The 16,481-nt window shown below is 57.0% G+C and overlaps 1 protein-coding gene across 2 annotated transcripts in view; it reads right to left on the reverse strand.

Moving 5' to 3' along the window:
* Nucleotides 1-1,017: 1,017 nt before the first annotated feature.
* PPP2R2C (protein phosphatase 2 regulatory subunit Bgamma) overlaps nucleotides 1,018-16,481 on the reverse strand; it is a 125,024-nt gene continuing 109,560 nt past the window's right edge. For both annotated transcript variants that reach the window (XM_045997863.1, XM_045997864.1), the window contains exons 8-9: nucleotides 11,216-11,307; nucleotides 1,018-3,781 (exon numbers count right to left, since the gene is read on the reverse strand). In XM_045997863.1, coding sequence (XP_045853819.1) covers nucleotides 3,490-3,781; nucleotides 11,216-11,307 — 384 coding nt within the window. In that variant the 3' untranslated portion in view covers nucleotides 1,018-3,489. The remainder of the gene's footprint in view (nucleotides 3,782-11,215; nucleotides 11,308-16,481) is intronic.

Genomic DNA, 16,481 nt, shown 5'->3' on the forward strand with positions numbered 1-16,481 from the left:
CTGCAAAAGAGATGACATGAAGCACAGATGAGTGCGTGGGTCTGACACGGTAACACGTTTCAATGAGACAGTGTACGCGCAGCCTGGGGACAATTCCACAAGGCTCAGTGTTGCAGTTTCATTATTGTGTCAATTGTCCCAACAACACTGAGGAGTGGCATTGCCCCCCCAGATACACATGTGGTTCAGAGATAGCAGCCCAGTCCTGGGATGCACAGCCAGGGAGCTTTCTCCCCACCGACACTCTGTCCAGGGTCATGAAGAACTTAGCCAATGAGTGCCCCACCAGCAGGACCCACCCAAACAGCATCTGCCTTCCTCCTGCTGCATCAGAAGCATAAAGTGCCCTCTGCAAAGGGGATGGGGGAGGCCTGGGGCTCCCAGGAGGGGTACTGAGAAACTGTGGGGGGTGGGGCACAAAGCCCCACACATCCTTTGGCTTATCTCAGCCACTGTAGTAGGCCAGGCTGGGCCCCTCTGGATTCTAGAATCAATCAGATGCCCTATGATGTCTCTCCTCCCATGGTCCCATTCCCTGGGACCCGAGGCACTTGTGGGGTGGGTGCTGCTGGGGAGGAAGGGACACTCTAGGACTTACATGGGCCAAGCTTGAAACCTGCTCCAGCACATGCTAGCTGTATGACCTCGAGCTAATTCCTTAACCTCCCTGGACCTGCATGTCCTCATCTGTACCAAACCCTCACGCTGATGTGGGGGTGAAAAAGATCAAAACAGAGTGAGAATGCTGGAAATCACGGTGGGCTATGTGCACCTGCTTCAAAACAAAACCAAAAAAGGGCAAAGCAATAATCACTTATTGAGAGCTTATGTGCCAGACATGGCTTTGTCGACATTGTCTGATTCATGCAGTTAGCTCCATTTCTTCAGAGATGAAATCAGAGCTCAGAAAGTTAAAAACTGCTTTAAGAGCTAGAGGTCACAGAGCCTGGAGATGAACCAATACCCACCACCCTGGGCTTGGCCTCATTCGCAACAAATGGTATTCTGAGTCTGGTGTTCAATGTAACATTTGTTATTTTATTTGAAAAAGCTGGTATTAACATATTTATAATTTTATTCAACAGTTGGATAATCTGAGATACCGAAGAAAACCAGAATGCACCCATGAGCTATAGAATCCGAAGTGATCAGGTCTGTCTACCTACCACCACGTACCCAACACCACCAAGAACTCAGTTCTTGGAGTATTAGAATAAAAACAGAATGACCCAACAACTTCACAATGACTATGTGAACGCTCATACATTCAAGAAGAGCAGAAAATTTAAACAGAGTAAGAAGCAGAGTGACTATCTTACTGGCCCGTCTCTGTGACTAGTCTTGCCCCTCCCCCCCAACATATGTCATTATTCACAACTTGCTTGGACATCATGATTTTCAGGGATCTGAAGACATGCTTTTCCTCTAAGATCATTTTCTTTCTTTCTTTTCCTTTTTGGTTTGGTATCCAAAGTGTAAAAGAAGAGTAAAGAACCAGGAACTGTATTAAGTTCCTTTGAACGCAGTGTTAAGAGGCATACTCTGTAGATAGTGTGAACTCTATGATCTGACAGTAACCTCCAGCTGCAAAGGCAAAGTCTTTTCTTAGCATCTGAATCACAAAGGGAAATGGATTGTGCCAAATATCCATGTAATTGTGTAAGGCCCTCAGAGCTGGATTTTGGCTTCAACAAGATTTCTATACAAGGTACCACATTCTTGAACCTCTTTACAAAGGGAGAAAAAAAGGAATCCAATCCCGTGATTGTTAATTTTAATTAGAATAGATTATGTACATATAATACTGTCCAGATCACCTGGATTTTACAGTGATAGAGAAACAAACATTCTTCATTCATGTTGATTTGAAAAACAAAAACAAAAACAACCAAAACGAAACAATGGACCCATTTCCTTGTGTAAATATCATATGGCTGGAAGTGAATGCACATGCGTTTTGTGCTTTGACACACACGACAGTATACCGCTGTCCACTGAGAAATATCTCGGGTGGGTCTGTTTCCTGGGTTGGGTTACATCTTGTAAAATAAAAAAAAAATGTTGGCTTCAGGCTCCACGCTCTGTTCTCTGAATGCCACGCACAGCCAGTGGTTCACTGTAATCGCACACGGGGAGGATGATTGGGCAGGGTGGGCAGAGCCGGTATCCATGTCCGCGCAGCAGGAGCGCGGCATTCTCTGTGGCCCTCAGGAAAGAGTCCACTGAGGCCAGGTCATTAACAAAAATGTATCTTGAAATGGTCCTAACATGCAAGTTCCTCCTGGAGGCAGCTCAGTGCACCCGAACGAGGGGCTGGGGTGGAGAGATGGGTACAGTGAGGTGCCCCCGAGGTGTGTGTGGGGGGGGCCTGAAGTCACCACACAGAGCTTGGCACCACCGGGGTCTTCTCCATTCTCCGTACTGTGGTTTGGGTCACCCCGCCGGACCCTCTTCATCACCCATGTGCTCTGTCCAGCCCCCCAAGATGAAGAGGTATTTCCAGAACCTTCCACACAAGAACGCTGCTTTAACACGAGTAGCCGACATGGTAGTCGGAAAGCGGGCGGTGCACGTGAAGACCTGCCCGGGATTCCTGACTCTACCACTTGGTCGGTGCATGCCTTTGACCAACTGTTCATGCTGTCAGGGCCCGCTGCCTCGTGTGTAGAGCAGGAAGGACAATTCTTCACTGTTTGTCCCTGGCACCTGGCAAAGCCCAGCACTCAGTGAGGGGCTGGTGTAAGTGAACGGAGTAAGTGAATAGACACCCACCTTCCAGGGTCACAGACAGAGCCCTCGTGAGCTCTCACAAGGCGCCCAGTGACCCTGAAGCAGGACAGCAGAGCCCCGCAGAGTGGGGACTGAATCCACGCACGCACCTAATGGGCCGAGCACCATGTCTGGCCCCTGGCCCACGCTCAGCAAAGGCTGGGAACATGGTGAGAAGGACAGGCACACGCACAGGCAGGTTTCATTGCCCCCCTCTTCTCTCCGGAAACACCGGACCTGGGGTATTAAGAGACTTAAAACAACCTAAAAGAGCAGTTTACACCTGCCAATTCTCAGCATGAATTCATGATCCAAAAAGCCAAGGGAAGACCCTCAGCTCTGAGACAGTGAAAATTGCTCCACTGATAATCAAAAGAATCCCTGGCTAGCTTGTTTGAGTCTGTCCTCTGTCCCCAGAGCCCTGACCTGGGGTCCCCTTGGGGGGAGGGATGTGCCCAGGGCGCCTGCTTCCCCTCAGAGTTGCTGCTGGAAGAAGTGAAGTGTGAGCCCGGAGAAGTCCAAGTCCTAATCGTGGAGCAGACAGCACACGGTTAAGGACGGGAATGAAGGGCCAGGACCCCAAGGCAACGATCACATCCATTTCAAGGTCAGTGGCTGTGAACCCTCCTGACTCCTGTTTCCAAACAGAGAGCGTGGCCAGCAGAGGCGGCCTGGCCAGGCCGCTTGGTGGTCATGTCCCGGATGGGGCTCTGTGCCCACCTAGTGCATCTCGGAGTTCACCTTGTCCTGGAAGATGTACAGGTTGTTGGTGGCCGCGATGGCGATGATGTTCTCAGCCGGGTGCCAGGCCGTGTGCAGGATCTTCTTGGTGAAGTCCAGACTGTCCACACTGATGTCGTCCCGCCTGCGTTTGCCGCCCACGCACACGCGCCGTGGCTTGAGCACAGCCCGGGGCTTGCTGCTCTCCCTCGACGCCTCCAGGGTCACGTCCCGCTTGGTGTTCCGGTCAAACATGCGGAAGAAGTTGTTGTAGGCCCCGGTCATGATGACGCTGGTGGGAGGAGGACGGGCGTCAGGCGGGGAGGACGTGGAGGGGGGACACGCGTCACGTCTCCAGGGACAGACCTGGGGGCTGCCGCAACTCACACCCCGGGGGACAGAGATGGGTCCCGGTCCCCACCTCCCACCTTCATTCCTCGCAGGTTCCGCGGCCCAAAGCTAAGACCCCTTGATCCTCTGCCCAGACACCACGGAGAAAGTTCTCCTGTACTCTCCCTTTCCTCCCGGAGAGAGGCCTGGCCTCCCAGAGAGAGGAGGCGCCAGCAGAGGGAAAGCCAAGGGCAAATCAACACAGAAGCCCCGCCCAACTGCAGACTCCAAGACCGCCCCAGGGCTGCCCCATCCCGACCTGCCACGCCCTTCACCATGGTGTCCCAGCACCCTCCTGTTCTGAGTAGCTGAGTGACTAAATGCCCTTTGCACCCTGGGCTGTGTAGGTGTTCACGCACCCCCGTGTCCTGCTAGAGAATGTGACATGGGTGATCCCTTCCGTTTCTCTTCCCCCACCTCCCCCAAGGAGAGGGGGGTTTTGGGGGGTGGCGATCAGTCTGCATGGTGGGAGCTGGGACCGCCAGAATGCCAGCTATGGGGCCTGGGCCTAGGAAGGGGTGTTGGCCCAGGAGAGGCCCTGGAGCAGCCAGGCAGGGAGTGGGGGGCGAAGTAACTGAGGAGGGAGGGAGGGGACTCTAGGCAATGAGGCGCCCTAGAACGTTCTTCAGCAGATGCGTACAGCTGGAATTCCTTCCTCCCTTTGGAAACTGAACGTGTTTCCTGGAGGTGTCACTGCTCCGAGACAGAGCACGTGGACTCCTAGTTAGCAAGGGTTTTGCGCATACGCCATGTCTTCAGGATCACCCAAGTCAGGGGAACAACGCAGAGCAGGGAGATGCTGGAGACAGATGTTCCCCCAGACCGACCAGGAGACGTTCTCATATCAGGCCCCTGGGCTGTGGGAGGTCAGATGCTCATGGAGATCCAGTCAGGGGCGGGGGAGGTGGGGGGCAGATGATGCTGAGTCACAGGCTGAAGGTGACATGCTTCTTGTAACATGTTCCCTTCCGTGGGAGAATGTGGGGGGGCAAACAGATGCGGGGAGAGTAGACCCGGGCCTTCCTCCCCGCAGCATCTCTACTGAAGCTGGGAACAGAATGCTGTGATCAGGAGTCATGCTGTCCCCTTGCCTATGGGTCCTATCTCAGGGTCAGCCCCTTCTAGATGGCGGTGAGGGGAGTGCACTGTGGGGACAACCTCGCAGCCGCCTGGCTCCTGGACCCGTCTGAGGGGAGTGATCGCCTTGGCAGAGGTCAGAGGCTGGACAGACAACCGTCTAGTTCCTTTCTGAGAGGGTGGCCCCTTGGAATTCCAATCCTTCCCAGGAAGGATCTCGTGTTCTGGGGGCCTGGTGAATCTGGGCCATGGGGGAGGCCCTGGGTTCCCACCCACGACCAGCTTCGGGGCCTCCCTGCCCACCCCAGGGATGCAGTCCTGATGGCCTGCACCCACAAGGTGAGGCTTTGCACCAGAGTCCACAATCTGCCATGCCAACATCAGGTGTCTCCTTGCCCTGCTGCCCAAACTGCTTTGTCAGACCTTGTGTTGCGAGACTGGGGGGGGGGGGGAGGTCTGGGGTGCTTGGGGGACAGTGCAGATGGAAAACTTCCTCCCAAAAGCAGTTCTTCTGCAACATTCCTGGGATGTCCAGGTAGACCCAGGCGGGGGTCCCCTGGACCCCAGCAGAGGGCAGAGGGCACAGACTGAGTGGGTGATTGGAGAAGAGCTCCATAAAGAGGTTATGCACAAATGTTCTGGAAGATTTTAAGGGAACCACAAGAAAAGTGCTGAGCCCTGGGGCTGGAACATTTGGAGATTTTGTTACCAGGCCTGAAGGGTGAGGGGAGAAAAGCTGACAGAGACACAGACCAAGGGGCAGGCGGGGGGACACCTTGTGGCGCTAACCACTGTGGGCAAGCGCCTGCGGCTGCCCGGGGTGGACGTGTCTGGTCTGAGTCCCAGGGCCTGGCCTGGCCTCATTGGAGGAGTGAATGCCAACCCTCAGCCACAGCCAAACAGAACCGGACCGAGTGGAGCCCCCGGGGCCTGAGGCTTGGGGAGAAGGTAGCAAATGCTCTGTAAACAGCAGGGAAGGAAGGACCAGAAGCTTCTCTCATTCACTGCCACACCTGCAAGCTCAGAAGTACCCCCCCATCCCCGCCCACAGGTGCTCTAGGGGCATATGCAGATACGAGGGAAGGCAGCAGAAGGGTCCCAGGCCTTCACAAGAGCCCTGGGGGGAGTCCTAGCAGAGCAGAAGGCTGCCTAGAGCCCCCCACTCCCTGCACCTGACTCTGGGTGGTGGGGGAAGGGGACAGAACGGCTTCTCTGCAGCTATGCCTGGGGAAGGGGCGTAGGCAGGCCATTCCACCTTTGGGGGAGATCTGTCACATCTCTGGAGGTGAAGGCAGGATGGGTCTACTCTTTTCTGTTCTGTAACTCCGCCTCTGAAACCTCAGTCTGGGGGGAAGGGGGCAAAGCCATTGCTTGTAGAGACAAAGAAGTGGCTTGTGGGGAGGTACAGGGCTACGCTGTGTGGGGAGAGGCCCTCCTGCTCCCACCTTCCCAAAGTTAGCCCCCCTTCTCTCCTCGCATATCAGCTCACCCCAGGACTCAGGTGTCCCCCCAGATTATGACCCATGAGCCCTCTCTCATGTAGCATGGATCCCCCGTGTGAGAATGTGGAGTGGGCTGGTGACTCCGTCATTGGAACCCAAGCTCACAGGTCATAGGGCTGCCCCCAGGGCTGGCGGGCGCACCAGCAGGCAGCCCCTGGGGGTCCGGGCATCTGGCCACCGCAGCCGACAGGACCCTGGGCCGGGCCAGGGCATCAACCAGGTGCTCTCCTTCAGACTATGGCTCACAGCTGAGACCTGGCCATGGGAAGGAGACTGTGGACAACAAAGTCAGGGACCCAGAGCTGCTCTCCCAGGGAAAGTCATGCCCCAGGGAGCCCACTGGAGACCTAGGGATGCCAGTCGGTCCAGGGGGATCCCGGCAGCCCAGCCCATGGAGCGCCCGTGTTTGGGGCTTTCGAAGGCCCATGCTGGAGGACAGAGCGGGGGGCCGGGGACAGGTGTGTCAGCGTGGTCACCAAGGCTGGGGGGTGCAAGAGGGGCCACTCCACAGCCCAGTGCCAGAGACCCAAGGCTGATGGGCAGCCGGGCTGCCAGGGGCTCATTGGCTAACTGTTGCAATAACGAGGGAACATTCAGGGACAAGGTGGCCGCTCATTGTCAGCTCCTCGTGCAGCCCGGGAGATGACAAGCCCACTGGGGAGCTTCTGCACACGTCTCTTGCTTTCCAGAAAAAGGGGTATGTTTTCTTGAATGTTCCACCCAGGTGGGAACCCCCAGCCCCCATGGCCAACCCCAAGAGTGTATGTGACCCAGCTCCTGTCCATTCTTAAATGCACTGACGGTCGTTGACTCTAGCCCTTCCCCTCTAGCTTCACCGTCCATATCACCCTGTTGCTGGCCCAGAGGGACGGCTATAACAGCCTGCTCACTTGTCCCCCTGATTCTGGCCCCCAGCCCAGCCCCCAAGCCCATCATCCCCTGTACTCACCCCAGGGACGCCCAAGAGCACTTGTTCACCCTGAGACTTAACCTCTGTCCTCAACACTGAGCTCTGGTCACATCAGTTGCCCTTCCTTCTCTGAGGTTTCTGCCATGCTGTTCCCTCTCCCCCAATGCCCTTCCACCCTCTGTGGACAAATTCCTACTGGTTTCTTGAGACTTGAGGGCACCTCCTCCAGGAGGCTATCCCCAGGCCCCTCTCCTGATGGGTCCGCACCCACTCCCCTCCTGCCCAGGGCTTTCCTCTGAGCTTTGCTCTGGTCTGTGCCTTGCAAAAGGCACAGGACACAGGGTCCTGCTATGTAGGCAACAGGTCCCATCTCTGCTGTGTCCCTGGTACCCTGTGCTCTCAGTGGTCCCAAGACTGGAATCTGCAGATTCCAGGCTCATACCTGCCCAGATAGGAAGCACGTTAGGGACAGACTCTGCCCCGCACCCTGCAGAGGGGGAAACTCAGACCTCGGGGTCACCAGCTGGGATGCACTCTGACCTCCTGATCCAGGACAGCAACCAATCAGACCTGTCTGGCTCAGCAGACAAAGGGGTGGGGGGTGGGGACCTGCCTGTGGCCCTGCCAGATGCCCCCTTCACTCCCACAGCTGGTGTCCTCTGGTGTCAGCTGCTGTCACAGGCTGGGTCCCAGGGAAGGACCGCACCTGCCAGGTAGGCAGCAAACGCACAGGTAGGAAGCGCTGATGAACCCAGATGCCCTTGGCCCCGCACTTTATTAGAAGGTCATTCCTCTTCCTCTCCCTCCTCGTCACCTGCCCTGCCCGGCCCTGGGACTCAGGGGACACTGCTGAGATGCCAGCAAGAGGAGGACTTCTCCTCCTCCCCCAGGGCGAGCAGCTGTGGCACCCCTCCCTCATCCGGCCTCACCCTGCAACCTCTGCCCTACACCGGCTGCCCTATTTGGTGGTCACTCCCAGAGGAGAGGGGTCAGCTGTTGGTGGCAGACTCACCCGGGGAGCTCATAAAACTGACAACAGGCCTGCTTGGGGGCCCACTCAGGAGCTTGGGGCCAGGGCCCAGCTGTGGTTTCCAACACCCACACAGGAAGGCGAGTCTGAGATCCCCATGGGGCCAAGGCCTCCCCTCCCTGGCCCCAGAGCAGCTGCCGTGGAGATCAGACTGGGGTCAGGAACATTGCGGGCAGCCCCAGGCACTGGGTGATCAGGGGCTGGTGACTGGCCTCACTGTAAAAACACGGGGTCAGAAGCCTTTCTCTCTCCACGCACTTTACTTGGGCCTAAACGGTGAAGGCCCACAATACCCCAGCCGGGTATTGTGGGTGGGGACTCGGGCCAGCCCACCACTCTGTCCCTAACATGCTCCCCCCCAATCTCCATGCAGGTTCTTCCAACAATAACATGGAGGTAATGAGGAACCCCAACTCCTGGTGAGCATGGGATTCTTGGTAAAACAGGGCAGTGTGGGGCCCAGGAAACTCCAAAAGGTATTTCTTGATTCTAATCATCCTCATGGCCTGAAGCCCCAGTGGCTGGGTCTGGGACAGGATGCCCCAAGCAGGGAAACGGAAGGAAAGAGGGCATGAGGAAGGGAAGGGCCCTGCTAAAGCCCACCCCCCACCACCACCCCAGCTTCTGATCCACAGAGGGAAAGTTGGAGTGACATCACTAAAGTCCCTGGCAACCCACACAGCTGGGTGGAAGAGGGAGCCTCCTCCCCACGTGCAGGGAGGAAGGTCTCTCTCAGTTCAGAGCACCAGGTCCCAGCACGCCACAAACCATACCAGGACAGGATGGCCCGCTCCTTACATTCCAGAAGGTTCCCTTAACAGAGCAAAGCCCCTGCCCCAGACTGTGTCTATGCAGGTTGCTTCACCTCTGGGCCCCTCATTTTCTTCATCTGCACGTGGGGATGTCAGTCACCACTCTTGTTCCCAGGGCTCTTTGCACTGGGGACAGCTGAGGGACTGTGGAGCTCTGGGCTCTATGCGCCCCTGCTGGCCAAGCGGGGTATGCAATAATCGTGTCCACAGGGACTGGCTGGAAAAGTGAGCATTAACCCCAACCAAGCCAATAGGACCCTCCAGGAGAACTTCCAGTAGGCGCAGGGAGGACTTTGGGCGATGCCAGGGAACTAGGCAGGAGCATCTTCCGAGCAGTGAGGGGAGCTGCAGGACCGGACCAGGCTAGTGTGTGAGAAGAAGGGAGGCACAGAGATGACAACAGAGAAAGCGATGGCCCCAGGGTACACCTGAGCCCTGGGGTGGCCTTGCCTGCACCTGCCCAGAATAAGCTTAGGCTTGTCTGACTTCTGCAACTGGGAGACGCCCAGTTGACCCAAATCCCTTTGTCTTAGGCAGAACAGATAAAGGAGAGCTTCCTGGAGGAGGTGTTCAGAATGATGTGGAAAGAGGCAGCCCACGCCTACACCTTCTGGAACATAGCCACTGACTAGACACCCCTGAGGCCACAAGGGAGCAGCTCAGGATGGGTTGGGCACCAGTCACACCCCCAAGGGCACCCTATCCAACAGGGAAGGCGAATGGAGTCAAGGAGAAAACATGATAAATGCCAAGACACAGATGGAAAACTCAGGAGGCTGGGGAGGCAGGGCAAGGAGAGGGCCCTGAGGGCTTCCTGGAGGAGGCAACCTGCAGTTGAGTTGGTAATCTGAGGTGACAGCCGGAGTGAGCTATGTGCAGTGATGCCAGGATTTCAGGGTAAGGGAGCAGAGCTGGTTGTGGAGGGGGAACCACTGAGGGGAGTGACAGGACTCCCAGGGGTAAAGTGCATGGTAGGAAGTGGCATGAGAGGCAAGAGAGCCTAGCTCCAGGCTCGGCACCAACCAGGACAAGCTTGGCAGCTCCTGTCACTTGGAAGCCAGGCATCGCCTGTGCTTGAGTGCCCCCTGGTGGTCACATGGAGGAAGGGCATGCAAAAGTCACAGCCAGTGGAGAACCCCCCAAAAACACACACATAGCAGTTTTGGAACCCCCTCTGGCCAGCAGTATGTCCCTCTCCTGAGATTCTAATGGACCCCGCACCCCAGGACCCACTGCTGGTGCTCAGTGGGGTGCCCCAATATGTCAGGGTCTGTAGCTCAGGCCTTGTCCTCACTGGAGGTGTCTGGGCTTGGCCTGAGTGCAGGCCTGGAGAGGGTGCAGGGTGTCCCCTCTGACCCTCTGGGTCAGCCTGATCTCAAGCCAGGGCTTCTACCCAGGTTTTCTAAGTGTTATTGACAGACTCCGTGTGACCCGCAGAGACCCCCTAGGTGTTCCGGAATGTGCCGGGAATGTTCCAGAAGGTGCTGGGTGAGCCCCAGGATGTCAGCAGCAACTCCAGGGGACCCTATGCCCAGACACGGTGGCCCAGCCCCACATGGGGCCAGCCTGCATGCAGGTGGCTTCCTCTCGGGCCCATCCCTGTGGTTTCTGGGCCCTCCTCCCCACCCCCACCCTATGGTCTCAGCATAGGACTTCCTGTCTGCACCTGCCTTGGGCCAGGCCAACAATAGGGAGTCAGGAGCTCATCTTGGGCCATTTCCCACATGGGTGGGGCTGTGAGATGTGCTCTCCACCCCAGAGAAGAACATCCCTCACCCCAGCCCCCCGGGAAAGTGGCCATGAGGCTAGGGACCCGGGACTGACTGGAGGTGGGGGTAGTCAGGGACCTGTGGCACCCTATCCTGCCCCAGTGTGGAGGGGCTGAGCCCAGGGGCCCCTCAACACCTTCGTTCACCAAGGTTTGTGAACGGCACATTCACACCATGCTGGGTCAGCAGCCAAGGCCCTCCCCAGCCGCGGGGCCTCTGTCCCAGGCCCGGGGTACCTGTCACTCCCGTTCCAGGCACATTCAAACTTGTCAAAGATGCAGTCGTTTTCATACAGGGAACAGAGCTTGCTCCGAAGGTAATCATGGACCTAGGGAGAGAAGGTACAGGGTGAGCTGGGGTGGGGTGGGGGGGATCCTGGCCCTGCAGCCAGAAGGGTCTCCCTGAGGGTCCGGATGGCCCTCCCAACTCAGCCCTGCTCACCTAGAAGGCCCCACAACCTGTCATGGCCAATCCCTGAGCTGTGGCCAGCTGGGGACAGTCACCGTGACAAAGGGAACCATACTGTAGGGACCAAATCCCGGCTCCACCCCTGCCCCTGCTGTGTGATCCTGGACAAGTGACTATACCTCTCTGAACTTCGGTTTCTTCCTCCTTTGCGTGATAAAAGCACAAGGCTCATGGGCTGTTGTGAGATCAACCTGAGGAGATTGCCTAGTATACGGGTCCTGTCCTCTGAGGACAGTCACCATGAGCACAAATCATGGAAGAAAGGGGAGGAGGATGCCCAAGGGCCTCTTGAACACAAGCTCAGCAGGCATCATCTGTCCTGTTTTGGGGATGAGGCACTGCCTCTCAGAGAGGGTGAGTAACTGGCCCAAAGTCACACAGCCTATAACTGGAAGACCAGGACCCTCTACCAGAGTCACCTGCCACCACGGGAGAGATGGTGATGTCCCTGTGGCCCATGTTCACCTCCCAGCAGCCTGATCCCACAAGTTCTACACCCAGAGGGCCTCGGGCTTGCTCTCTGCCGGGGATGGGGTCCTGCCCCCTGAGTTGGGCAAGAGAGGGTACAGCGGTGACCCAAATCCTGAATGCCTGTGTGACCCAGACAGTCACTGAACCTCTGTGAGCCTTAGGCTTCCCACCTACAGAGGGAGCGGTGAGACCCTCCAAGCAGACAAATGGGGGCAAAGCACCCATAGGTATTTGGGACCCTGATTAACTCTGGAGGGACAGACAGAAATACGTGCTCAACTCCTGTTGGGCAGTGACTCAGGCCACAAGCCAGGGGTCAAGTGCAGGGGTGAGGGAGAAGAGGGGAGGGGGGCGGGGAAGGGAAGGGATGGGAGAGGAAGGTAAAAGGAGGTGTTCATCCTTTTCTGTCTAGGAAGTTCTTCCTCATCTTTACAAGGAAGAGTGCCCCTGGCTGCGTCCCTGGGTCCCCAGGCTGAGCCGTCTCATCCCCTCTGGAGTGTTAGGGGTGTCTGCAGCTCCTGTCCCAACTTTCTGTGTTTTGTGGATCCCCTCCCCCTCCGAAGGTTCACCCTAGTCTCACACAGTGACTTCCCTGCCCGCCCAGGAAGGGGGCTCCACGGCCCTTCCTTTCCCACCCCTGCCTGGACTCCTGTGTGCTCCTCTCCATCCTCTGATGACAAAGCACACAGCAGACCATCCAGCTGCCAAGGGGATGGCAAGAGGCCCACTGAGGCTGCCCACCACTGAGCCCCTGGTCCCCCCAGTATTCCCCATCCTTCCCTGTACAAAGGCCACCACCAACAGCATCCCTCCCCACACCTCTTGTCGTCCCACCCCTCATGCCGCTGGTCCAGAATCCAGAGAGATCCAGAGCCCAGCCTCTTCTCGCCAGGTCCAGTGCTGTTACCTGCTCCAAGGCCACCTCCCAGATCACGGCAAATGCCTCCTGACCGCTCTCCCTGTGTCTTCCTGTGCCCGCCAGCCCCAGTGTCTCTCCACGGGCAGCCAGGGAGACCCCCTAAGAAACCAAGCTGGATCGTGCCCGCTGCTGTTCAAGACCCTCCAGAGCTCATAACCCCCCTGGGCTCTGCCTCCAGTGACTTCTCTGACCTCAGACTCTTCTTCTCTTCCCCTGCTCATACTGCTGCTCCAACTGGCTCCCCACCATTCCTGGGCCACACCAACCATGAGCCTGCCTCAGGGCCTTTGCACTTACTGTTCCCTCCTCTGGGAGCACCTACCCCACAGATGGCTGATGCCCTCACCTCCCTCAGACTCTAGCACCCCTACTTTCTTTGCCTCAGCCTCTGGTTTGCTTTATTTGTCACACTTTTTGCAGCCTGTGATTATTGTGTCTGTTTGCTTGGTTTCTGGCCATCTTTCCTGTAGGAATGGATGCCCCTTGAGGCAGGATCTGTCTTGTTCCTCACAGTTTACCAGTGGGGTGCACAGGGCCTGGTATATCACAGGAGCTTGATGCACTTTTTAGAATGAATGACTGGGTTAGAGACTCAACTTGTGGCCCTCCAGATGCCACAAGGCTCTGGGTCTGGGGGAGGTTGTAGTGGGGAGAGGATGGGCTTGCATCCCTACCCAGAGGCTCAAAGGAGAAGGCTGAGCCTTGCAATGGGCTGAGAAGGAGGCCGAGAGGCAGAAAGAGGAGGGCCCAGAGGGCTGTGCTGCGGAACCAAGAGAGGAGGCCAGGGTGGGGTGGAAGGACTTGTGCATCTCCAAGACCTGGAAGGAGGGAAGCAGAGGGCAGGGCTCTGTGACACCAGGGAATGACCCAAATGTGGGATGGAGCCATTGGGTTAGGCAGCCCCCAACCCTAGGCGAACATGGGGGATGGGGATCCTGCACGGCCAGGGGAAAGATGGTATAGAGCCCAGCAGAAGGAATCATGCCAGGCTGCCCCTGAGGGGACACTGGCCTGCTTGTGAGTCCCTGAGAAAAAGGGGAAACTGACGCAGGAGGGCCCCGCTCTTTCTTTCACACAGGTGCCGGCCTCAGGGAGCCTCCCCCTCCTAGTGAGTCCCTGGCCTGTGGCCACACCACACCAAGGCTCACTGTGTGCCTGTTGTCCAGGACCCTGGAGGGTGAAGCTGCGGCTCCTACTTCTCCCTGAGCCCAGGGTCTAGCCCGGCACAGAATACACCTGCCTATTACATGTGACAGCTCAGACGAATGGGGATAAATGGTGCCTAGCTTCACGCAGGCCACAGACAGACTCTCAGGGGCCCGTGTTCAATCCCTTCAGGTCTGCTCTGCTCTGTGCACTCTGCTCCCTGGGAGGTCCCAGCAGCCTCACTGATGCACTAGTCCGAACAATGACATGCACAGTTTTCCCTCTCCCTGTCCTGCAAGGTCAGCACACCCAGCCCTCTGGTGGCGGAGCAAGGAAGAGCGTGGGCTTGGGGAAAGCCCTATCAGGTGTGGGGTTTGCCAGCTCTCCTCCTGCAGATATACCATTTAATTCCATTTTCTCCAAATAAAATGGGATCAACAGAACACTGGCCCCACTTTCCTGGACAGCCATGAGGCTTTATGAGAGGAAAAGTGTGCCAAGGACTCAGCTCAAGGCAGCGCATGCTGAGGGCTGGCTCATGCAACACCCATCCCCATCCCCTCTCCCCTACCTTCCTCAAACATAGAGGCTGTGAAACTATTCATTCCCCAGCCTGGTCATAGACCCATTCCAGTCAACGACTTACAAGAAGTCTTCTGAGGAGTGTTCTGGGAAAGCCTCTGTGCTCCCAAGAAAGTATCCAACAGACCCAACCAGTACAGACTTTCACATCCTTCCTATTTCCTTCCTGGAATGAAGGCATAGTTCCAGAGGTGTGGCAGCCATTTGCCACCATGAGGCATTGCACAAGAAGGCAGGGAACCGATATACAAATGATGGTGAGCCAGATCACAGAAGGAGCTGTTGGGATCCCAAGGAGGTCCTGGAGCCACTCACTGTTCCTGGGTGCCCCCTTCAAGACTTCTTCTGAAGGGAGAGAAGTCCCTATGTGTTCAACACTGAGAGTCAGCCAACCACAACTGAGCTGAGCACAACTCTAGAGTGTAACAGCCAAAAATGTTAGTCACTGTGTTGGTTTTATGTAACTATTGTCATTTTAGAATCAGTAGGCCAGCGGGCTGGAAGCCAAGCACCCAGCTCACAGCCTTGTCTCCAGAATAGTCTCCTCCCACTTTAGTGGGCCCTCACATGCTCTGAGGTTCTCTGGAGGTTATGGGTGCTCTCCCTGCAAGATGCCTGTATTAAACATAGCACCTAGTTTCAGGGTCTGTGGGCCTTTATTGACTCCGGGCCTCAGAAGGCTGAGGGCCTCCATGGGCCTCGAGACAGTCATTTCCCAGCCTGGCTCTAGGAGGGGCTGGTCACTCCTGCACCTGAGCTGGGACTGGGTCATGTCTGCCCCAATTTCCAGACTCTGCCATCTTCTGAGGGTCAGAGGAAATGCTGCTCCCTCTCTGGGGTGGGCAGTGTGAAGAGAGGCCTGGGAGACAACTGGAGGACTGGGCAGGACCTCCGGTAAACACGTGGCTCACAGCGGGGCTGCCACCAGGAGCCGTGACAGACCTTCATGAGCCCTTCCCAGGAAGGGGTAGAAGCTCAGGGAAGGGTCTGAAGGGATCAGATACCCCTGTGGGCACATGGCCTCTGGACTGAGCTCCCGGTCTCTCCCCGAAGATCTGTTCCCTTCTCAGTGAGCCCCACGCCCCCACCTCCCAGGATACCCCTTACCCCAGGCCCCAGCAGGGAAGGAAGACAGGAAAGGGGCTGGAGGGCTCTGCATCCATCACTGTCCAGCTGCCAGGCAGGTCCCAATAGTCCTGGCCTCTTGGCACCCAGGTCCCCTTCCTGCCCAGTAGAGCTGATGGCACTCCCTTTGCGGGGACAATAAGGAACAGAGGTAATGAACAGAAGTGCATGACCCCCTGTGGGCACCTAGTACTTGGTGACACAGTGAGGGTTTGCCTGGGGCTTCTGGTGGAGTCTTGCTCTAACATCCCATGAATTTTGTTTTCTATCCCTAAGAGATCTGGGTGGCTCATAACACAAAGCTGATGGATGCGCCTTTCTGGTGGGGTCCCCTGCTTCAGCTGAAGTGCCTGGTTTCCACGGCTTGTGGCTAAGGATCTAGAAATAGAGTATGCTCCGTATCCCAGCCCCACGCTCAGGAGGGGTGCTCCCCAGGGGGTAGGGGGAGGTCAGGGCTTCTCCCGCCTTAACCTGGGCTATAGACCCCAGCTCCGAGGAGGAACCACGTCTGCATCTTTAGTCACCTGAACCCTCGAACTGGGCCGAGGCTGATGTTCCCCTGGGCTCCAGATCACAGAGGCCAGCTAGTGGACAGTACCCACTGACCCCGCGAGGCAGGACTGAGCATGCGCTTCTGCTCTTGGCCGAGCTGGAGGCCTGGGATGGACTGCCTGATTTCCTAAGCCTTACTGTCTTCGCCTCCAATACGGGGATATGAACGCCACCTCTGCAGCCAGAGATGTCCCCTCCGGGGGAGATTCCGGGCACAGGGGATGGAGGCTGGGAGGGGC

Source organism: Meles meles, chromosome 2 (assembly GCF_922984935.1).
Source record: "Meles meles chromosome 2, mMelMel3.1 paternal haplotype, whole genome shotgun sequence".
Classification (NCBI taxonomy): Eukaryota; Metazoa; Chordata; class Mammalia; order Carnivora; family Mustelidae; genus Meles; species Meles meles.